Raw genomic sequence first — 17,060 nt, 5'->3', positions numbered from 1 at the left:
TGTCCCTCCAGAGAGCCAAGACCCTGGCTGGAAGTGATTTATCCACCCCTTATGCCCTTCCTGAGCCCCATGGGTTAAGGGAAAGCACGTATGGCCAGGGTCCTCTCCTCCAGGGCCAGCAGGCACATGGGACACCTGGTCCTGCAGACTGCTTGTGACACAGCTTGAGCCACTGGCCCTCGTGTCCCACATCCCAGACACCCTCTCCAGCTCCACACCACCCTGGGAGTCTGTGCCCAAAGAGGAGAAGCACACAGTCCCTGCCAGACTGCCTGGGACCCGTCACACGAGGGCATGGCTGATGCTGTGCAGGATGCTGGGGTGAGCCTTGAAGGGGAAGGATGTGGCCAAAGGACCTCCATTGTGGAGAGCAGCCTCCTTTGAGCTGTCTTACGTTGTCTACCAGCCAGCAAGAAGCAGACCCAGTGCCCACTTTCCCACTGGTACTGGAAGCCAGCTGGCTTCCTGGCAGGGCTGTCCTGTTGCTGCTCATCCTGGCAGAGCACACTCCCAGCACAGGGGTTAATGACTTTGCTTCCCCTCATCACATTGGCTGCTCCAGACACCACTTAACACATCGATGTCTGTCATGTGCCATCTTCAGACTGGCCCCCTGTGCCCCCCAAGCCAGCAAAGGAGGGAGCTGGGGACTGCCATAGCCCCAGCCCAGCATGGATGGAGCCATGGAGAGGACAAGGTCTCTGCCATGCAGGAGTGACCCAGCCATCACAGAGTGTCAGCAGCACTGACCTGGAGACATCGGGATCACCAAGAGCTCAGCAATCACAACCATCTCTGCCCTCAGCTTTGTCAAGAGGCAAAATCAGGACATGAGAAAGGAAAAGAAAGGGTCAAAACAGAACACCAACAGCCAAGGGTGAAACCAAGGAGTGAGGCAGGGACACTGGCATGGGTGGACAGCCCGCCCAAGGCTCTGTGTGACGTGGCAGGGGTGACGGTCACTCTCTCAGAGGCTGGGCACTCCCTGGGGCAGGCACAGGGCACTGGTGGGAAGGTCTGACGGGATCTCCATCCCAGTGCCCCCGCCAGGGAGGGGCCTCTGGCCACAGCACACAATCCAGGCTCCGGGTGTTTGCTTTCCAGTCTCCCGGGCGGATGATAACCACCCGCTCCCCAGCCAAGGCTCCAGCTCACCATGCTGAAATTCAGACGGTATTTGATCACGTAAGTGGAATATTTTTATGTATTTATTTAAGTAAAATACTATTTCCCTAAGTAAAATTCTCTTTCTATCCTACCCAGAGGTGATGCCCTTGCAGATCCCTCCGTGTTGGGAAACAGTTGAGGTGGTGATGGGAACGGGCAGGGCTGGTGTTTCTGCTCCACATCAGTGCAGGGCAGTCTGGGGTGATGGGGATTTTTCCCTTCTGGTGATGCTCCAAGGGTGGCTGGAAAACAGCATCTTTTGTGAGGCTGTTGCCACAAAAGAAGGAGAATGGCACAGACCTTGGCAGGGCAATGAGGTGCTGGTCCCTCCTGCAGCGTCCCAGTGAGGGATCACCAGAGGAGTAGAAGTGAGGCAGAAATGTGTCTCTGTGCAAGTTTTTCACATGGCAACCCCTAGGGTGAGGGCCCTCTTCCACAGCCTCTGGTTGGGACAGGAGGCATGAGGGAAGGGCAAGGCTTGACTCTGCAGCAGAGTTCTTTGGCTGGGGGAGAGCTGCAGGGTGAGAGGGCTCAGAGTTATTCCCAACCCAGCTGTCAAGTGTAGTGTGGTCACCAACACAGGCAGGCAGTGCCATTGTGCCCTTGCTGTGCTACCTGAGCATCCTGCTGGCCATTTTGCCCAATTTCTCATTTACTGCCAAAAAATGGCTCCAGTGGCTGGTCAGAGGGAGCAGGCTGTGGCTGTGCTGTGTATGTACTGTGTACATTAATTCCTTGTGCAACATCGCTCACTGCCTGGAGAATATCTGGGCACAGCAAAACAGGAAAATCTTTTTTTGCCACTCACCTGCCTGGTGAGCTCAGCCTCAGCACCTCCTGCAGCACTTGCAGCTGGCTGGGACCCTAAGGGCCCAGAAACTTCCAGGCACAGACCCATCCTGGCTGGGGCTTTTGTTTCTGTGTTGGATGGGGAAGGGGCATGGGTCAGAGGGAAGCTCTGCTTGGAGCAGGAGGGGATAACAGAGGGGAACTCTGCAGTCCTGCTGAGAACAAGTGGCACCTTCTTCCCTGCTGAGGCTGGCACTGAGGCAGCTGGAGCACCACCCCTTGCAAAGATTTTACCAGCAGTTCAGGTTTGGACTAAATTCCATGAGCCAGCATAGGGGCATCCAGCTGCTCCGGCCCTTCCACTGAGCCCTTGCAGCCAAAGGCATCTTTGGGGTGCTGCATCCAGCTCTGCACCCTGTTTGTCACTTCTGGAGGTGACAGCACACGGGCTCTGGTCTGAGGGGGCTCCTCAGCTGTAGCCTGCCTGCAGATGGAGGCATCTCCAAAGACTCTGCAGGAGTTGGGCTCTTGCAGCCCAATCTGCCCTGCAGGGCTCCAGGTGCAGCCTGGACACCTTCCTGGTGCTCAGGTGTTTAACTCTGCCCCAAGACACGCATCCCTGATCCCATCCCAGTGTGTAAATGGACAGGAGGCCGTGCAGGGGTTACCCACAGAGGGCAGTGGAGCCTTTTGAAGGTTTCTTGTTCAGTTACGTCATGCCAGCTTGCCCCAGCCTCCACGACTAGGGCTGCTCATGCACCATGTGCCATTTAATCAGTGTTTTGCTGCCTTCAATGCAACTTCTTGGCATCTGCTTGATCTTGGCATCAACAGAAAGTTGAAGAAAGTTGAGCGCTGCCACTTTCTCAGCACACCCTCCTTGATGTCCATGCATCCCAGGAGAGCCAGGCCCGAGGAGGGAAGGAAAGGCTCTGGTTTTGTGCCAGCCTGGCCAGCCCAAACACACGTCAGCCTGACACATGCTGTGTGTTCTCAGCTGGGTGTTCCACCAACACAACAGCCACCTCAAAAGAGCCAGAGGACCTGGATCTTTCACAGATCCTCATAGGTTGAAAGTTTAGGACCTCTGTGGAAGCAAGCTCAGAATTATACCTGCACCAAATACAGATATGGAATGGTAGAGAGTGCTGCCCCAGCTCTGCCTGGGGGGAAGTGTTCCATCATTCTGCCTCCATTACTGTGTGCTCCTGCAGATCCCCCAAGAGTCTGTGTGTATCGCTAAATATCACAGTGCAGCTCTTCATTCCATTCTTGCTGCTTGTCTTACCATGATCAGCCAGACAAAATTATGATCAGCCTTGCCTGGAGTGATGGGAGAGCTGGATTGAGTCTCCAACCAGATCCAGAGGAATCACTTCACTCTGGAGCAGCTCCTCCCTCACTGCCTTCTCCCTCTGTCTCTCTGATCTTCCACATGGAGTTATTTCAACAAACCTTTCCTCTCACCAGCTCTGGGGCAGCCTCGGGTCTCTGCTCCAACCCTCCCTCTTTAAAATTTTAAAATGCCTCTTGGCATTTTAAGCTCTGTTTAAGCATTTGGCATTTTTCTGCTCCGGTTTTTGTCACATCTGTTTATTTCTGACCTCACAAGAGTCTCTTTGTGCTACTGGCATGGCCAGGCAGTGACCCACACGTGCATTTGCCACCTCCTGTCTCATCTGAGCTTGGCAGTCTGCTCCTCAAGTGTCAAAGAGCATGGATACTGCCAGGTTGCCATTGGGACTGGGGATGCTGTGATGCTGATGGACAGTAATTACATGCAGTAATGACACCTTTTGAATCTTCAGTAGTACTGCTGTGGCCTTAGACCTCCCAGCCTTTCCAGTCTTTTACTTTAGACACTGAAATCCTCCTGGGAGGAGCTGAGAGGTTCAGCTCAGTGAAGAGACAAGAGTGAAGTGGGAGTAGGACAGAACCTTGTCCATGAGTGTCTGACCATTGCAAGCAGTGCTGTCATTATCAAACTGCTACTTAATCATGACAGTTGATTTTACTGGAACAAATCCAGTTTCTCAATAGCAAACCTAAATTCCTGACCTGCCCTGGTGGGATGCACGTGACCCCTTCGGACAGCCCACGTGTGTGTCACTGCTGCCTCACCAAGTGAGCTCTGCTCCCACATGTCACAGGACTGCCCAGAGCAGGACATAGAGCACCATGGAGATGAAGAAGCTCTGGAACAAGCGAGTCTGTTCAGTCCCACTCTCACTGTCTTGGTCCAAAGCTGACCACTGCAGGAAGCCAGAAATGCCAGTGAACCCAGGTTAGCTGCTGGAATGCAGCTTCCAAGCAGGCTCTGTCCAGATTTCTGCTGTCATTAGTTCCTCCCATTTAGATCCTCGCTGCCTGTGGCCTCCCTCCCTGAGAGAGGAGAGCAGCCATGGGGCTGGCAGGCTGACCTTCCCCCACAGCACAGCCCAGTCCCAGAGGGTTTAAGCAGATCCTCAGTACAAATCATCTCCTGTTATGCAACAATGAGCTCCCTGGGGAAAAACCAGCAGAATAATGGGATCATTCAGGTTGCAAAAGCCCTCTAAGATCATTGAGTACAATCTTTCCCCCAACACTGCCAAGGCCACCACTAACCAACCCATGATTCCAAGTGTCACATCTGCTGGGACTGGACAACCTTTCTGTGAAAAAAAAATAAAATACAAAGAAATCTTTTTTTTTCCAGGAAATTCAGCCCCTCAATCATTCCACTGAAGGTTAAAGCTACTATCAAGCTCCACTAGGGTTTGCATCAAGCCCTACAAACAGAAGGAGCCCTGTGGCAGCATTTCCATGGCCTTAACGTCACCATACACAACCCAAACACTGACAGCATGATTCTGATGGCCTGTAGAAATCACACTGCTGTTGTAGGCATGGCTAAAATCAGACTAAAATCCAGGCACTGCTGGGGCCCCCATGGTGGCATCACATCTTCAGCCACAGCTGGAGCCTGTGCAGATGGCAGTCCAACAGCAGAGAGTGGGGAGAGCAGGGAAAAAAAGAGATTTATTGTCCATGTTGATAAAGACAGGACCCTGATCCTTCTTGGCCAGGCAGGGCAGGGAACACACAGGCAGTGCCCTGTTCCTGCTGCCTGGGGGAAGCTCAGGCTGCTCCAGGAAGGCGTCCCTGAGCCGCTGAGGGACTCAATGGTTATCACTGTTTGCTTTTCAGCACAATATCTGTGGCTCATCTGGAAATTTCCATGAGGCTGCACTGCTGGGGCACAGCCTCGGAGGTTCCTCAGTTATCGCTGCCTCTGCAGTATTTCCGCCCCTGAAAATGTGACCTCACCTTAAAAAAGATAAAATAATTAAAAAGCCTCAAGGCTCCTTTCCCACCTGCCTCACACACATCACTGGTCTTGGCTTTTTCTCCCCACGAATGGTCTCAAATGTCTGTTTCCTTACAGGAAGCTGAGCGCAATCTACAGGTGCCAGCCAGGTCGGCTCTGGATCTCCTTCAGCCTCCTCATCCTCCTCCTGGTCACACTTCAGGTTGTGGAGAAGCTGCAGCCTCCTGGGTAGGTCCTGAGCAGAATTATAAACGTGCACCTTGTCCTCCAGCCTTTCTCTGGCCACCCTCCCAAAAACCACCCAGCAGGGTCTTCCTTAGACAGGGAGGAAAACCCAGGTGAGAGAAGACTCTCTGGGGGTCCCACATCTCACCCCTGTGCCCAGAACTGAGCCCACCCTGGGGTCAGACAAGGCTGCTTTGGGCTTTGTCCTGGCTTACCACAAAACCCTACTGCCCTTGAGCCCAGTCCTCCCAGTCTGGGGTTATCTGCAATCGTTCCTGCAGTTTCTCCAGACCAAAAGCTCTTCTTTCTCCTTGCCTCCTCTTGCTCTGCCCCATCCACCACCCTGTCATGCTACAGCAAGACAGAGACACTGCCATATCACTGCTGACCTGTCCTTCTCCTCTTCACAGTATCATTAAGGTTGTAAAGGACCTCCAAGATTATTAAGCCCAAGTTCTTGCACCTACTCCCACCCTCCAGGGCAGCAGCAAAGCCCCTACATCCATCTGCAATGCCACCCACCCCAAGAAAAGAGGAAAACACGTTTTAGGGTGACTTTGGGGGTGAGGGGGTTCATTGGGCTGCAGAGAAGCTGCCTCTGCTCTGCCCTCCCATCTCCAGCAGCTGAGCATTGTATCCTCCCTGTCACAGGAGCTGCCAGTGTGAGCTGGAGCGTGGCCTGCAGCAGACCACTGGCCACGGGCTGGGCTCTGCCCTCCACAGCCCTGACCTGCTGTGGGAGGATGACTCCCCTCAGGGGCAGAGGGAAGCCAAGCCAGCCCCTGCTTCGACTGAGGATGCTTTCAGAATGCATCTGTACTTCAGACCAGAGACCCCTTTGGAAAGCAGCCCAGAGGAGTACTGGGTGCAGCAGCCTGAAGAGAACAGCGGGAAGGTGAAAGCCCATCTGGCACCCACAGCACTGAAACCCCAGCTTCCAGGCCTGGAAAAAGCAGCCAGAGAAAGTCCTTCTCCAGGCCTTCCCGGGAGGGTCACCACAGTTTCGGCAGAAGCTGTCACCAGCAAGTTCATCATCTTTGCAAACAGGCTGAGCACAGAGAAGCAGAGGGAAATGTCCCCACCTGGAATGGTGCAGGTGGAGGTACAGAGCCAGACTCAGCCTCGAGCTGTGGGTTCTCCCCACCCTGAGTTGGACACCTCATTTACACAGCCCGTCCCAAACTCAGCTCAACATCTGCAGGCAGGGGATTTTTACAAAACAGACCTGGAGACAGGATTTTTCCCAAGCTGGACAGAAGCCTTTAAGGGCAAGGAGGTAACAGCTGGAGAAAGTCAGCAGGCCAGAGGAGTCACCCCTCAAGGGAAGACGTGCAAGCCCAAGACTGACATAGTTTTCCTGAAAGTCCACAAGAGCGCCAGCAGCACCGTCATGAACATCCTGTTCCGCTTTGGGGAGATGCACAACCTCACCTTCGCCTTCCCCCAAGGCGGGGGCTTCCAGCTCTACTACCCACACCACTTCCTGGCCAGGTTCGTGCAGGGCTTCTCCCCACTCAGCCCTCAGCGCTTCAACATCCTCTGCCACCACATGCGATTCCTGCTGCCGGAGGTATGGGCAGGTGGGCGGGGAAGGGGGAGAGGGGCTCATGGGGCACAAGGGGGGGCACCTGTCAAGCACATAAACTCTGCAGGGATGAGCTACAGAGAGACAGGATTGCCCATGGATACCTAGCATGTTGTTGGCATCTCCTGAGGGCTTCTGTGAGCAGGTTTGATGAAGCCCTGTGCTGTGAGCCATGGCAAAGTGGGAGACAGCATCTGTAGCAGTCACCAGCTCTCATCTCTTTCTTGTCTGGTGGGCTCTGGGACATGTCATGCTCCCTGGACAGGCCCAGAGGGGACCAGCAAGAGAAGAACATCAGAAGTGCATCAGCTCAGGTCAGCCGTGCCCAGCATCCACTCCCCTGGATGCTACCTGAGGACAGGTGGACATGGGGAAAGGGAAGGAGACAGGCAGTATCTCCATCCCAGCCCAGCCACGCAGCTGTGGGAGCCCACTGTGGGGAGCTTTGCTCACTGCTCTCCCTTCTGGAGCTCCCCACAGCTCCTCTGATGAGCTGCAGCCTCAAATCCTCCCCAGCACCCCCCACCTCCAGCCCCAGCAGGTGCCTCTGCTCCCCAGCAGAGCAAGCGAGTGGGTCCCTTCTTCCTACCCCACCTTTAAACCCTCCTTTCTCTCCTCCACAGGTGCAGAAAGTGGTGCCCAGCTCTGCTGTCTACTTCTCCATCCTGAGGAACCCCGTGCAGCTGATGGAGTCCTCCTTCGCGTACTACAGGGGAGCGTCGGCCTTCTCGCGCGTCCGCAGCCTGGAGGAGTTCCTCAGCCAGCCCCACCGCTACTACGACCCCACCAGCGGCGACCGACACTACTCCAGGAACCTCATGACCTTCGATTTCGGCTTCAACCCCGACGGAGAGGTGTCCCCTGAGCGAGTGCAGCTCATGCTGAAGGCCATCGAGGCGTCCTTTAACTTTCTGCTCATCTCCGAGTACTTTGACGAGTCCATGGTGCTGCTGAAGGAGATGCTGTGCTGGGACCTGGACAGCGTCGTCTCCTTCCCGCTCAACACCAGGGACAGCAGCACCAAGTCGCCCCTCCCGGACTCCGTCGTGGAGAAGATAAAGGCCTGGAACAGGCTGGACTGGGAAATCTACACCCACTTTAACAGGACCTTCTGGGAGAGGATCGACCGGGACATCGGGCGGGAGCGCCTGCGGCGTGAGGTGAGGGCGCTGAGGGAGCGGCAGGCGGAGCTGGCCCGGGCCTGTCTGCAGGGCACGGGCAGCGTGGCCCCCAAGGACATCAAGGACTCTTCCCTGCGGCCGCTGCAGCACGGCGGGGCCAGGATCCTGGGCTATAACCTCAAGCAGGGCTTGGATGGGGAGCTGGAGCGGACCTGCCGGCGGCTGGTGACGCCGGAGCTGCAGTACAGCAGCCTCCTCTACAAGAAGCAGTTCCCCCCGCCGCCCCCCGAGACCGCCCTGCCCCCTGCCTCCTCCCGGCTGGAGCCCACCCGAGACTGAGCCTCCTGCCCTGGGACACCCTTCTGCCTCCTCCCGGCTGGAGCCCACCCGAGACTGAGCCCCCCTGCCCTGGGACACCCTTCTGCCTCCTCCCGGCTGGAGCCCACCCGAGACTGAGCCCCCCTGCCCTGGGACACCCTTCTGCCTCCTCCCGGCTGGAGCCCACCCGAGACTGAGCCCCCCTGCCCTGGGACACCCTTCTGCCTCCTCCCGGCTGGAGCCCACCCGAGACTGAGCCCCCTGCCCTGGGACACCCTTCTGCCTCCTCCCGGCTGCAGCCCACCCGAGACTGAGCCCCCTGCCCTGGGACACCCTTCTGCAGCCGCCCTGGATGGAGCCCACCCGAGACTGAGCCCCCCTGCCCTGGGACACCCTTCTGCCTCCTCCCGGCTGGAGCCCACCCGAGACTGAGCCCCCTGCCCTGGGACACCCTTCTGCAGCCGCCCCTGCTGGCACAGCGAGGCTCAGCCCCCCGGGCCGGGCTGCTCTGCCCCGGCCGCCTCTCCCTGCACCTCCCGGCACAGCTCTGGGCGCTGCAGCGGGGTCCCAGGGGCTCCACAGCGCTTTTCCACAGGGAAATCACCCCCAGTGAGCAGCTGAAGCCTCAGCACAGCCCGGGCTTTGGGCAGCCCGAATCCTGAGCCCCGTAGCAGAGACTGCGGCAGAAGAGCTCCGAGCTGTAAATCAGAGCTGTGGAGTTTGATTTACGGCTTGGGAACGAGTCTGTCTGTCTGTCTGTCTGTCTGTGCAGCTCAGCCCTGCCCTGCTCCATTAACCTTACCGTGCTGGAAAAGCAGCCTCTTAATTAAAAATAACAACAGTCACTGTCGCTCCTTAAATTCCCCTTAATTATATCAGTCTGCCCAGTAGGTGACATCCCCAAAAGCCCCAGAAGCACACTCCAAACATTTGAATATGTCTTAATATGTCCTGAAAAGCAAAAAAAAAAACAAAAAAACCAAACCAATAAAACCCAAAAAAAACCCAAAAAAACCCCACAAAAACAAAAATCAAAAGCAATAAACACACCAACCCCCCCCCCCCCAAAAAAAAAAACCCAAAAAGACCCCAGCAACAAACCCATGGTAAAAAGGGAACCCCGGCATGATTTTGCGCTGACTCTGTGGTTAGAGGTTGCCTTTGGGTGCTGCATTTATAGGATCAGCATCCTCCTCTGCTGTGTCAGACTCAAGTTCCGTCCCTGTGTGATGGGGAGAGATCTCATGAGCCTCTCTGCAGCCAGACATCCCAGCCCACCACTCCGAGCTGCCACAGGAATATCCTCTGCCCGGGACACATCTCGCAGCAATGGCTTGTGGAGGGCAACTCAGCCTGACTTTTCTCATCCTGCACTTTTCCTTGAATCAAAAGCAGAGCCAGCAAATCAGCTGGGATAAACAGAAGCCTCACCTTTGGCTTTTCAGCATGATTTCCAAACCAAAAGGTGTTCCGAAAAAATTGCCCAGGGGGATTTGAGCACCCCAGGCTCTCCCTGGGGCAGCCACGAAGAACCTCAAAGGTTTCCATTTCCACCCAGAGGTCTCCTGCTCAGTTTAAGCAGGAAAAAAACAGACTGTGCTCCCAGTGCCCTTCCTGGGGCAGTGCCAGGCACCCAGCCAGGCACAAGGAGAGGGCACCATTTGGGGATTTTTCTCCATGGCTTTGGGGTGCTGTGTGTTCCATAAAGTTTTGTCTCTGAGGCACATCCATGTACAGCTGTGTTGGTCCCTTCCCTCGTTTGTCCTGTCAGGATGTGGGGTGAGCTCATGGTTTCAGAGGTCTGGGGCTCCTGGGGGGCCTGCAGGTCCCTGCAGAGGGCAATCCCAGAGGAAATCAAGTGGGATGGGCAGGCCAGAGGCCATACAGCACCCTGGGGCTGTCTCCCCATGGACATGGACTCACTCCCAGAGTGGAGGGAGGAGCAGGGCTGGACACTGGATACCAAACCTTCATTCCTCCACTCCAGGTTTTAATTGGGTCCCACTTGCTTATTCCCTGTTTGCACCTCAGGAAACAGGAGCAGGTCATTCCTGTCAAGAGCTCTGATCCAGGGCAGAGATCCTGGAACAGCCAGAGCATCACAATCTCCCTGTGCTGTTCCATGGGGAGAGAGAGCATCCAGGGTGCAGCTCCCATGGGGTGCCCTGGCCCCAGCACAGCCCGGGGTGATCCCCATTTCCCAGTGGGTGTTTCTCCCCACACTCCCCCTCTTTCCAGAGCAAGCAGCAGGCAGGGAAGAGGTGGTTTGGGCATCACAGTGACTCCCATTTTCAGGGATGTCTCCCAGCAGGGCTCCCAGGAATGACATCACTCACCCAAATGCCAACCACAGCATTTACTTTTATTACGTTTTTTTTTTCCACAAACTGTAATTTTATAGTTAGGAGTATTTCACATAGACATGGATGAGCCAGGGATGCATTTGCTCAACCACAGCAGCTGTCTGGGTCTCTTTTTTTTTATCCACATACCCTTTGTGCACCATTTCTTGATGCTTTACAGCACCAAAACCCAGGCTAAGCACATCCCCAGAGGAGCAGGGGCTCCCATGGCCAGTGAACTCTCTTGCCTTGGAGCAGTTTTAATTCCTCTCCAAGACTTGCCAGGTCCAGCCTGTGCGATTCAAGGACTTCAGGTCAAGCTTAACTCAAAGCCCACCAATATTTAACCAGTATCCATTAATAACTCAAAAGATCAAAGCCTGTTTCCTCCCCATCCCAAGTGTCCAAGCCTTATACTTTGTTTTTATGGCTGCAAGAGACCCAGTGGGGTTACTTCAGGCATTGCACGATGCAGTAACCCCGAGTTGCTCAAGCCTGCCCATGGAATGGTCCCAAACTTTCTGTGAGATTCCTGGCAGTACAAGACAACCAGCAATTTATGCAAAATAAATTCAGTGTTTTCTCTCTGAGGCAGCAGTGTGGGCTTGAAACATTTCAGGCTTTCCAGGGAGGCTTTCAAAGCAATTCCCAAAGGAGCTCAAGGACTCGGGATCCTGCAGGGATTCCTTTGTGATGCCTTAAGGACAGAAGGAGCAGCAAAATCCTCCACACCGGGAAACCCTTTCCCAGGAAAAGGGCTGCCAGGACCCCTGGGCTCAGGCACAGGGCTCCAAGTTACTTTTCTCCACTTTCCTCTTCCTCTGTGGTTTGTCACCCTCCACCTGCACTGTCACCTTTGCCTTGGGCACCTTGTATTTGCTCTTCTGGCTGTAGAGGAGGTTTTTCTGGAAGAGGCGTGGGATGTTGCCCTGGAACAGCAGGAGGGCAGCGAGCATCCCTGGAATGAGAGCACAGACCCCTTCCAAGCGCTGTGCCGAGCAGCTCCACCCTCCCCACAGCTCAGCAGCAGCTTGGGATCCTTGTCACAACCTTCACCGTGACCAAAAGGCAGCTCAGCATCACCAAATCCCCACTGAGAGCTGAGGGACCCTTGCTGTACTGTTTTAAGGAGGATTTAACCACTGTGTCATTAACATAATAAAAAAGGCTCGTTTTGACCCAAAAGGGCCACACACGCCACCCCAGTGGTTTTCTGGCAGAGAATCACTAAGGTTGGAAAAGTCCTCTAAGCCCATCTAGTCCCACCATCCCCTCAGTGCTGCCAAGGTCACCATTAGGCATGACCCAAATATCACATCCACATGGCTTTTAAATCCCTGCAGGGTTGGTGCCTCCACCACTGCCTTCAGCAGTGCCTGACCACCCTTTAGGGAAGAAATTTCCTCAATACCCAACCTAAACTTTCCCTGGGGCAACTTGAGGCTGTTTCCTCTTGTCCCATCACTCTTATCTGGGAGCAGAGCCCAACCTCATGTGGCTCCAGCCTCTGGTCAGGGACTTGGCTCCACTCTCGGCACACATCCAGCTCCCCAGGACCATTCTGGAGCTGAGGACAACCTCAAGGCATAGCTCAGCCTGCCATTCCCCTAAAACACCTTTCCTAAACCTCCCCCAGACTTTGGCCCTTGTACCATGCAGAAGTTGGATTTTAAAAAATTGGACAGCCAAAGAGATGAGCCCAGAGATGATGAGGCAGGGTAAAAAATGACACTTGCCACTGTCAGACCCAAGTTCAGCCCTTTGCCAGAACAGTCCATGTTACACTGAGCACTTCTGCCTTGCCCCATGCCAGCTCCTGCCCCCGGGGAAGATCTCACCTGCGAGGGGCCCCAGCCAGTAAACCTGGAGGTAGTCCCAGAAGCTGCTCCCCGAGCAGTGGAAGGTGGTGGCTGTGGCCAGGGCAGGGTTGAAGAAGGCCCCTGTGTACGGTCCAGCTGTGTGGGAAGAGAAGTGTGGCAAACAGTCCCACTGCATCCTTTGGAACACTGACAAAGGGCTGGGACCCCTCCTGCCTGTCTTGGACTGGGGAAATCCCACCCTTGTCACCCTCAGCTTTGTGGGAAGCAGAAAAGCTCAGTGCAGGACTGAGGGATCACAGGGGACATTCCAGGGGAGTGATGCCAGTCTTGAGCTATGGCTGTGAGCCAACATTGACTCAGCCCAGATACCCCAAACTGCCATCTTCATCCCAAAATGAATATTCCCCAAAATAACGAAAACAAACACCTTGGTAGTTGTTACCTTGTTAATCCCTGCCTCTCCAGTCCTGGAAGATGAGAAACAGGGGGGCTGTTCCTCCCCCACAAATGAGGCACCTTTCCAAATGACTCAGAAGAAGAAACCCCAGTGCTGCTCACCTGTGTAGGTCAGGAACGTGATGGCTGCTGCCAGCGCGGGGACCCGGTACAGGGGGTGACTCTGTCGCACCTTGAGGAAGACAAGGTGGAACAGGAAGGAGCAGGAGCCTTCCACGAAGGCAGCGTGGGGCAGGGAGGTGTGGATGGAGGAGCTGCACTCCGGCCCGATCAGGTTCTGGATGAAGTGGAGCTGTGTCAGCTCCCAGGACCAGTAGAGCCGGGTGACGGCCCAGCCCGTCCCTGTACCCACCCCCTGGGCCAGCAGCTTGGCCACCATCGCTGCCAGGCTGGACTCCAGGAGCAGGAACTCCTGGACAGACACGGTCGGGTTGGCGGATGCTCCCTCAAAAGAGGCGCCATGGACAGCGGAGAGGAGGAAGAGCAGGGTCAGGACCAGGTCCAGGCTGAAGCCACCACCCCAAGGGCCGATCTCCATCAGCATCCTCAGCTCGAGGCAGCTCATGCACAACTGGAACGAGCCAGCAAATTCCCTGGCAAGGCAGCCATGTGTTGCAGGGGACAGCAGCCTCTTGGAAAGCCACCTGAGCACCTGGCACACCCCAACAACCAGGAAAAAAAAAGCAATGGAGACATTCAAGCCATCCATAGTGAAGGCTGTGCTGGGGGCAGAGTCTGGGAAGGAGCAGAGGAAGCTCCTGCACCTCTTTATAAAGCCAAGCAAAAGCAAACGTGGCACAGCCTGACAGGCCTGGGAAAGGCCACACGTGTGTCCCCCACGGGGCAATGCCAGTGCCCAGGGAGCTGCCAGACTCACAGCAGCTGGAGCAGCCACCAGGTTGTTTGTCCTAGAAAATCCCAGCATTATCTCCACCAGGCACTGAGCCCCCAGCCCCAGCACTCACACCTGAGAGCCCACAGCAGCCCCCCAGAGCTGCCAGCTCTTCCAGATGGAACAAAATCTTAATTTTCTTTCTGCTTGGCTGTAATCCCTGTGGTTGTCCCTGGATCCCTGGAAGTGTCCAAGGCCAGGTTGGATGGGGCTTGGAGCAATGTGGGATAGTATAAGGTGTCCCTGCCCATGGAAGGGGTGGAAAGAAATGAGTTTAAGGCCCCTTCCAACCCAAACCATTCTGGGATTCCATGGTAAACAATACATGATGTGTCTTCTGGGTCATTTCCTTGATCTGCAGCAGGAGTGCCACCACCCTCAGCCCACATTTGCATCCCTACAGGCTCTCCAGCATCCCCAGGGCAGGCAGTGCTGGCAGGTAACCCAGCTCCTCTTGCTGTCACACACAAAGAGCCAACAGCTTTGATTTTGGCCATTTTATTTCCCCTCATGTCATTTATAAGAGAAATTCCCACCCAGGAAACACAGGTTTGAAGCACACTTGAGCAGGGACGAGGCTCTTCATACAGTTCAAGGTGGCTCCAGCAGTGCAGCCCAAGCCACAAAAAGCAGGAGCAGATGCTTCAAATGCATTGGAGTCTCTTCCTCAAGAGCCTTTGACAGCGGAGAAGAAAAACGACATCGTGGGGATGCTTATGGGAGCCAGAGCTCAGCATCTCCCCTGCACCACCCTCGCTCCTTTCCTCTTCCTCTCCCACTCCTTTCTGTCCCCAAGTGGTTTTGGGAAGGATCCCTGCTCACAGCCCTTGCTTTGGAAACCCTGGGGAGTCTGGGCAAGGAGAGGGACCTTGCTGCCAACCACCCTTCATCCACCTCTTCCCCCTCTCAAAACTGCCCTGCTTGTGGTCAGCCTGCCTCAGAACTTCCCCCAGTTTAACTCTTTTTACCCCAATTCACCCTCCAGATGTCAGGACAAGCACTCATCTTTCACCTCAAATGAACAAATTACTTTGCTTGTATAACAGAAGATGAAATATTCTTTAAGAGTCTCACAAATTAGTAATTTTGTCCTCAAGAAAACTGACCTCTGGCAGCCAAAAAAGCGCTGGTCAAAGCTACTCATCACTAGAGAACCAACTGTAAAACACTTAACATCACAATTCAACTCAATACTTTCCACCTCCACTCCTGTGTTTCTCAGGAGTAAAGAAACCAGTTGAATTTTCTCTAGAAAAAATGAAACCTCACGAGGACCCAGCAACACAGCCTGAATCCAACCCTTGGGGGAGAACCACTGGATTATGGGACACAGTCTGGTAAAATTGGGAAAGAAATTCCAACATCTTTTCCGTCCCTGAGAAATGGATTTTCCCCTTCTTCTCAATCACTGTAAGAGTTAGGCTTTAGGAAATAAACATTCCAAGGTTTAAAAACTATTTCCCACACATTGTGCCCATGGCAAATCCTGCAGTTGTGGGACATTTAAGCCAGGCTGGAGAGAGGAGCTGGGAGCTGTTGTTTCCAAGGATAACTATGGGATTAAACAAGGCCAGGGCTCATTCCCTCATCTCTGTTAGTACAGACTCCATGCAGCTTTGCAGGGCTGCTCTTCTAGGAAAAAAAACATCTAAAAATTCCAATATTCCCACCAAAAACCTCTTTTCTGTACCTGGAACATCAGTGTCCTCCCAAGCCAGACTTGCTTTCAGGGCTGAAAGTTCAGATATTTAAGTGGGGTGGTTTAGCCACAGGACAGGAACAAGTTGGCACTTCCAGAGTTCAGCAAAATAAACACCCTCAAAAAACACTGAAGGGTCACAAGAGCTGAGCAGAGCCACCCTGGATCCCTCATTATTTTCACCCTCAAAGAGGCAACAGCTACAGGAAAAAAAAAAAAAAAAAAAAAAATAAGTTTTAAGGTTATTTAAGGGAAGTTTCACTGGGCAGGGGGTGGATTAGAGCTTTCCAGGAGCAGCCACATGTTCCCAGCTGCTGTGACAAGGCAGCAGGAACCTCAGGCAGGTTTCCCTCCATGGTCAGGCAGGGAAAAAGGCTCCAGGGGATCCAAGAGTTAATTGTGCTTTGTGAAAAAACCCAAATCCTTAGAGTAAGCATTCACTGAGAGCTAAAAATAACAAAGATGGGTCATCCTTGGCTCTAGAAACCTCAAGGAATCCCAGAGGACACCTGTCCTGAGGAAGGTGTGGGCATGTCTCCCCTCCAGACCATTCCCAGGGGCTGCCCTGAGTCCCAGCAGTGATCCACAGCTGTACCAAGCTGGATTCACTGCTCAGGAGCCCTGCAGGAAACACCAGCACATGGAGCCTGTGCACAGAGATATATCTGAGCCTCTCTGCTCCTCCCTGCTCTGCACAGACTCAACACAGCTCCAAAGCAGAAATCTGGATTAAGTGCCTGAAAGAGAATGAGCAACTCCTAACTTCCCACCGGGAAAATCTCATTTAAAAAAACCCAAACCAGATCCCTACAGGCTGTTTCAACACTCAGGTCAATGGGGATTTGAAATCTTGATGGATTTGACTTGATGATCTTAAAGGTCTTTTCCAACTTGCCCGATTCTGTGATTTTAAGTGATGATGTGCTGGAGGACATTCCCACTGCAGACACCAGCTGGGAAAAGCATGATGAGCTGTGACAGTGCTGCCCTGCTCCTTCCTGACAGGCTGCAGGCAGAGAAGTCACAGAAAGTCATCCCTCTCACTTGGTGGCATTTCCCTCCCTCAAGGAAAAGAAATCCTTCCTTAGGCTGGATTCAAAGCAGGGAAAACAGCTCTTAGAAGATCCTGCTTCCAGCACACATCTGGAGAGCAATAACCAGAGCTTGGCTGAGCTCAGCAAACTTTCATGCTGCTTTCTCACATGACTGAGGATGGCTGTTTTTATTACAAATAATCTCGAGAGCAAAATGCAAGTTACATTAAAAAAGGCGGGGAAATGCAGCTGTACAAATCCCTGAGAGCAGGGATCTATGGACAGCACTGTGCTCCAGCACA

General features: G+C 54.1%; 2 protein-coding genes across 2 annotated transcripts; one reads left to right on the top strand and one right to left on the bottom strand.

Annotated features, from left to right (window-relative positions):
- Positions 1–294: 294 nt before the first annotated feature.
- LOC131581625 (galactose-3-O-sulfotransferase 2-like) lies at positions 295–8,536 on the top strand. The gene is made up of 5 exons (XM_058844106.1): positions 295–321; positions 1,105–1,185; positions 5,384–5,415; positions 6,143–7,071; positions 7,635–8,536. Exons 1-5 carry the CDS (start codon positions 295–297, stop codon positions 8,534–8,536), a joined length of 1,971 nt encoding a protein of 656 aa, XP_058700089.1.
- Positions 8,537–10,926: 2,390 nt separating this feature from the next.
- Positions 10,927–13,842, bottom strand: LOC131581651 (aquaporin-12-like). Its single transcript, XM_058844153.1, has 3 exons — positions 13,236–13,842; positions 12,696–12,812; positions 10,927–11,815 (listed from the first exon to the last, which is right to left on the bottom strand). Exons 1-3 carry the CDS (start codon positions 13,840–13,842, stop codon positions 11,634–11,636), a joined length of 906 nt encoding a protein of 301 aa, XP_058700136.1. The 3' UTR covers positions 10,927–11,633.
- Positions 13,843–17,060: the final 3,218 nt, after the last annotated feature.

This window comes from Poecile atricapillus, chromosome 8 (assembly GCF_030490865.1).
Source record: "Poecile atricapillus isolate bPoeAtr1 chromosome 8, bPoeAtr1.hap1, whole genome shotgun sequence".
NCBI classification, from domain to species: domain Eukaryota; kingdom Metazoa; phylum Chordata; class Aves; order Passeriformes; family Paridae; genus Poecile; species Poecile atricapillus.
This window is presented reverse-complemented; position numbering and strand designations above follow the sequence as displayed.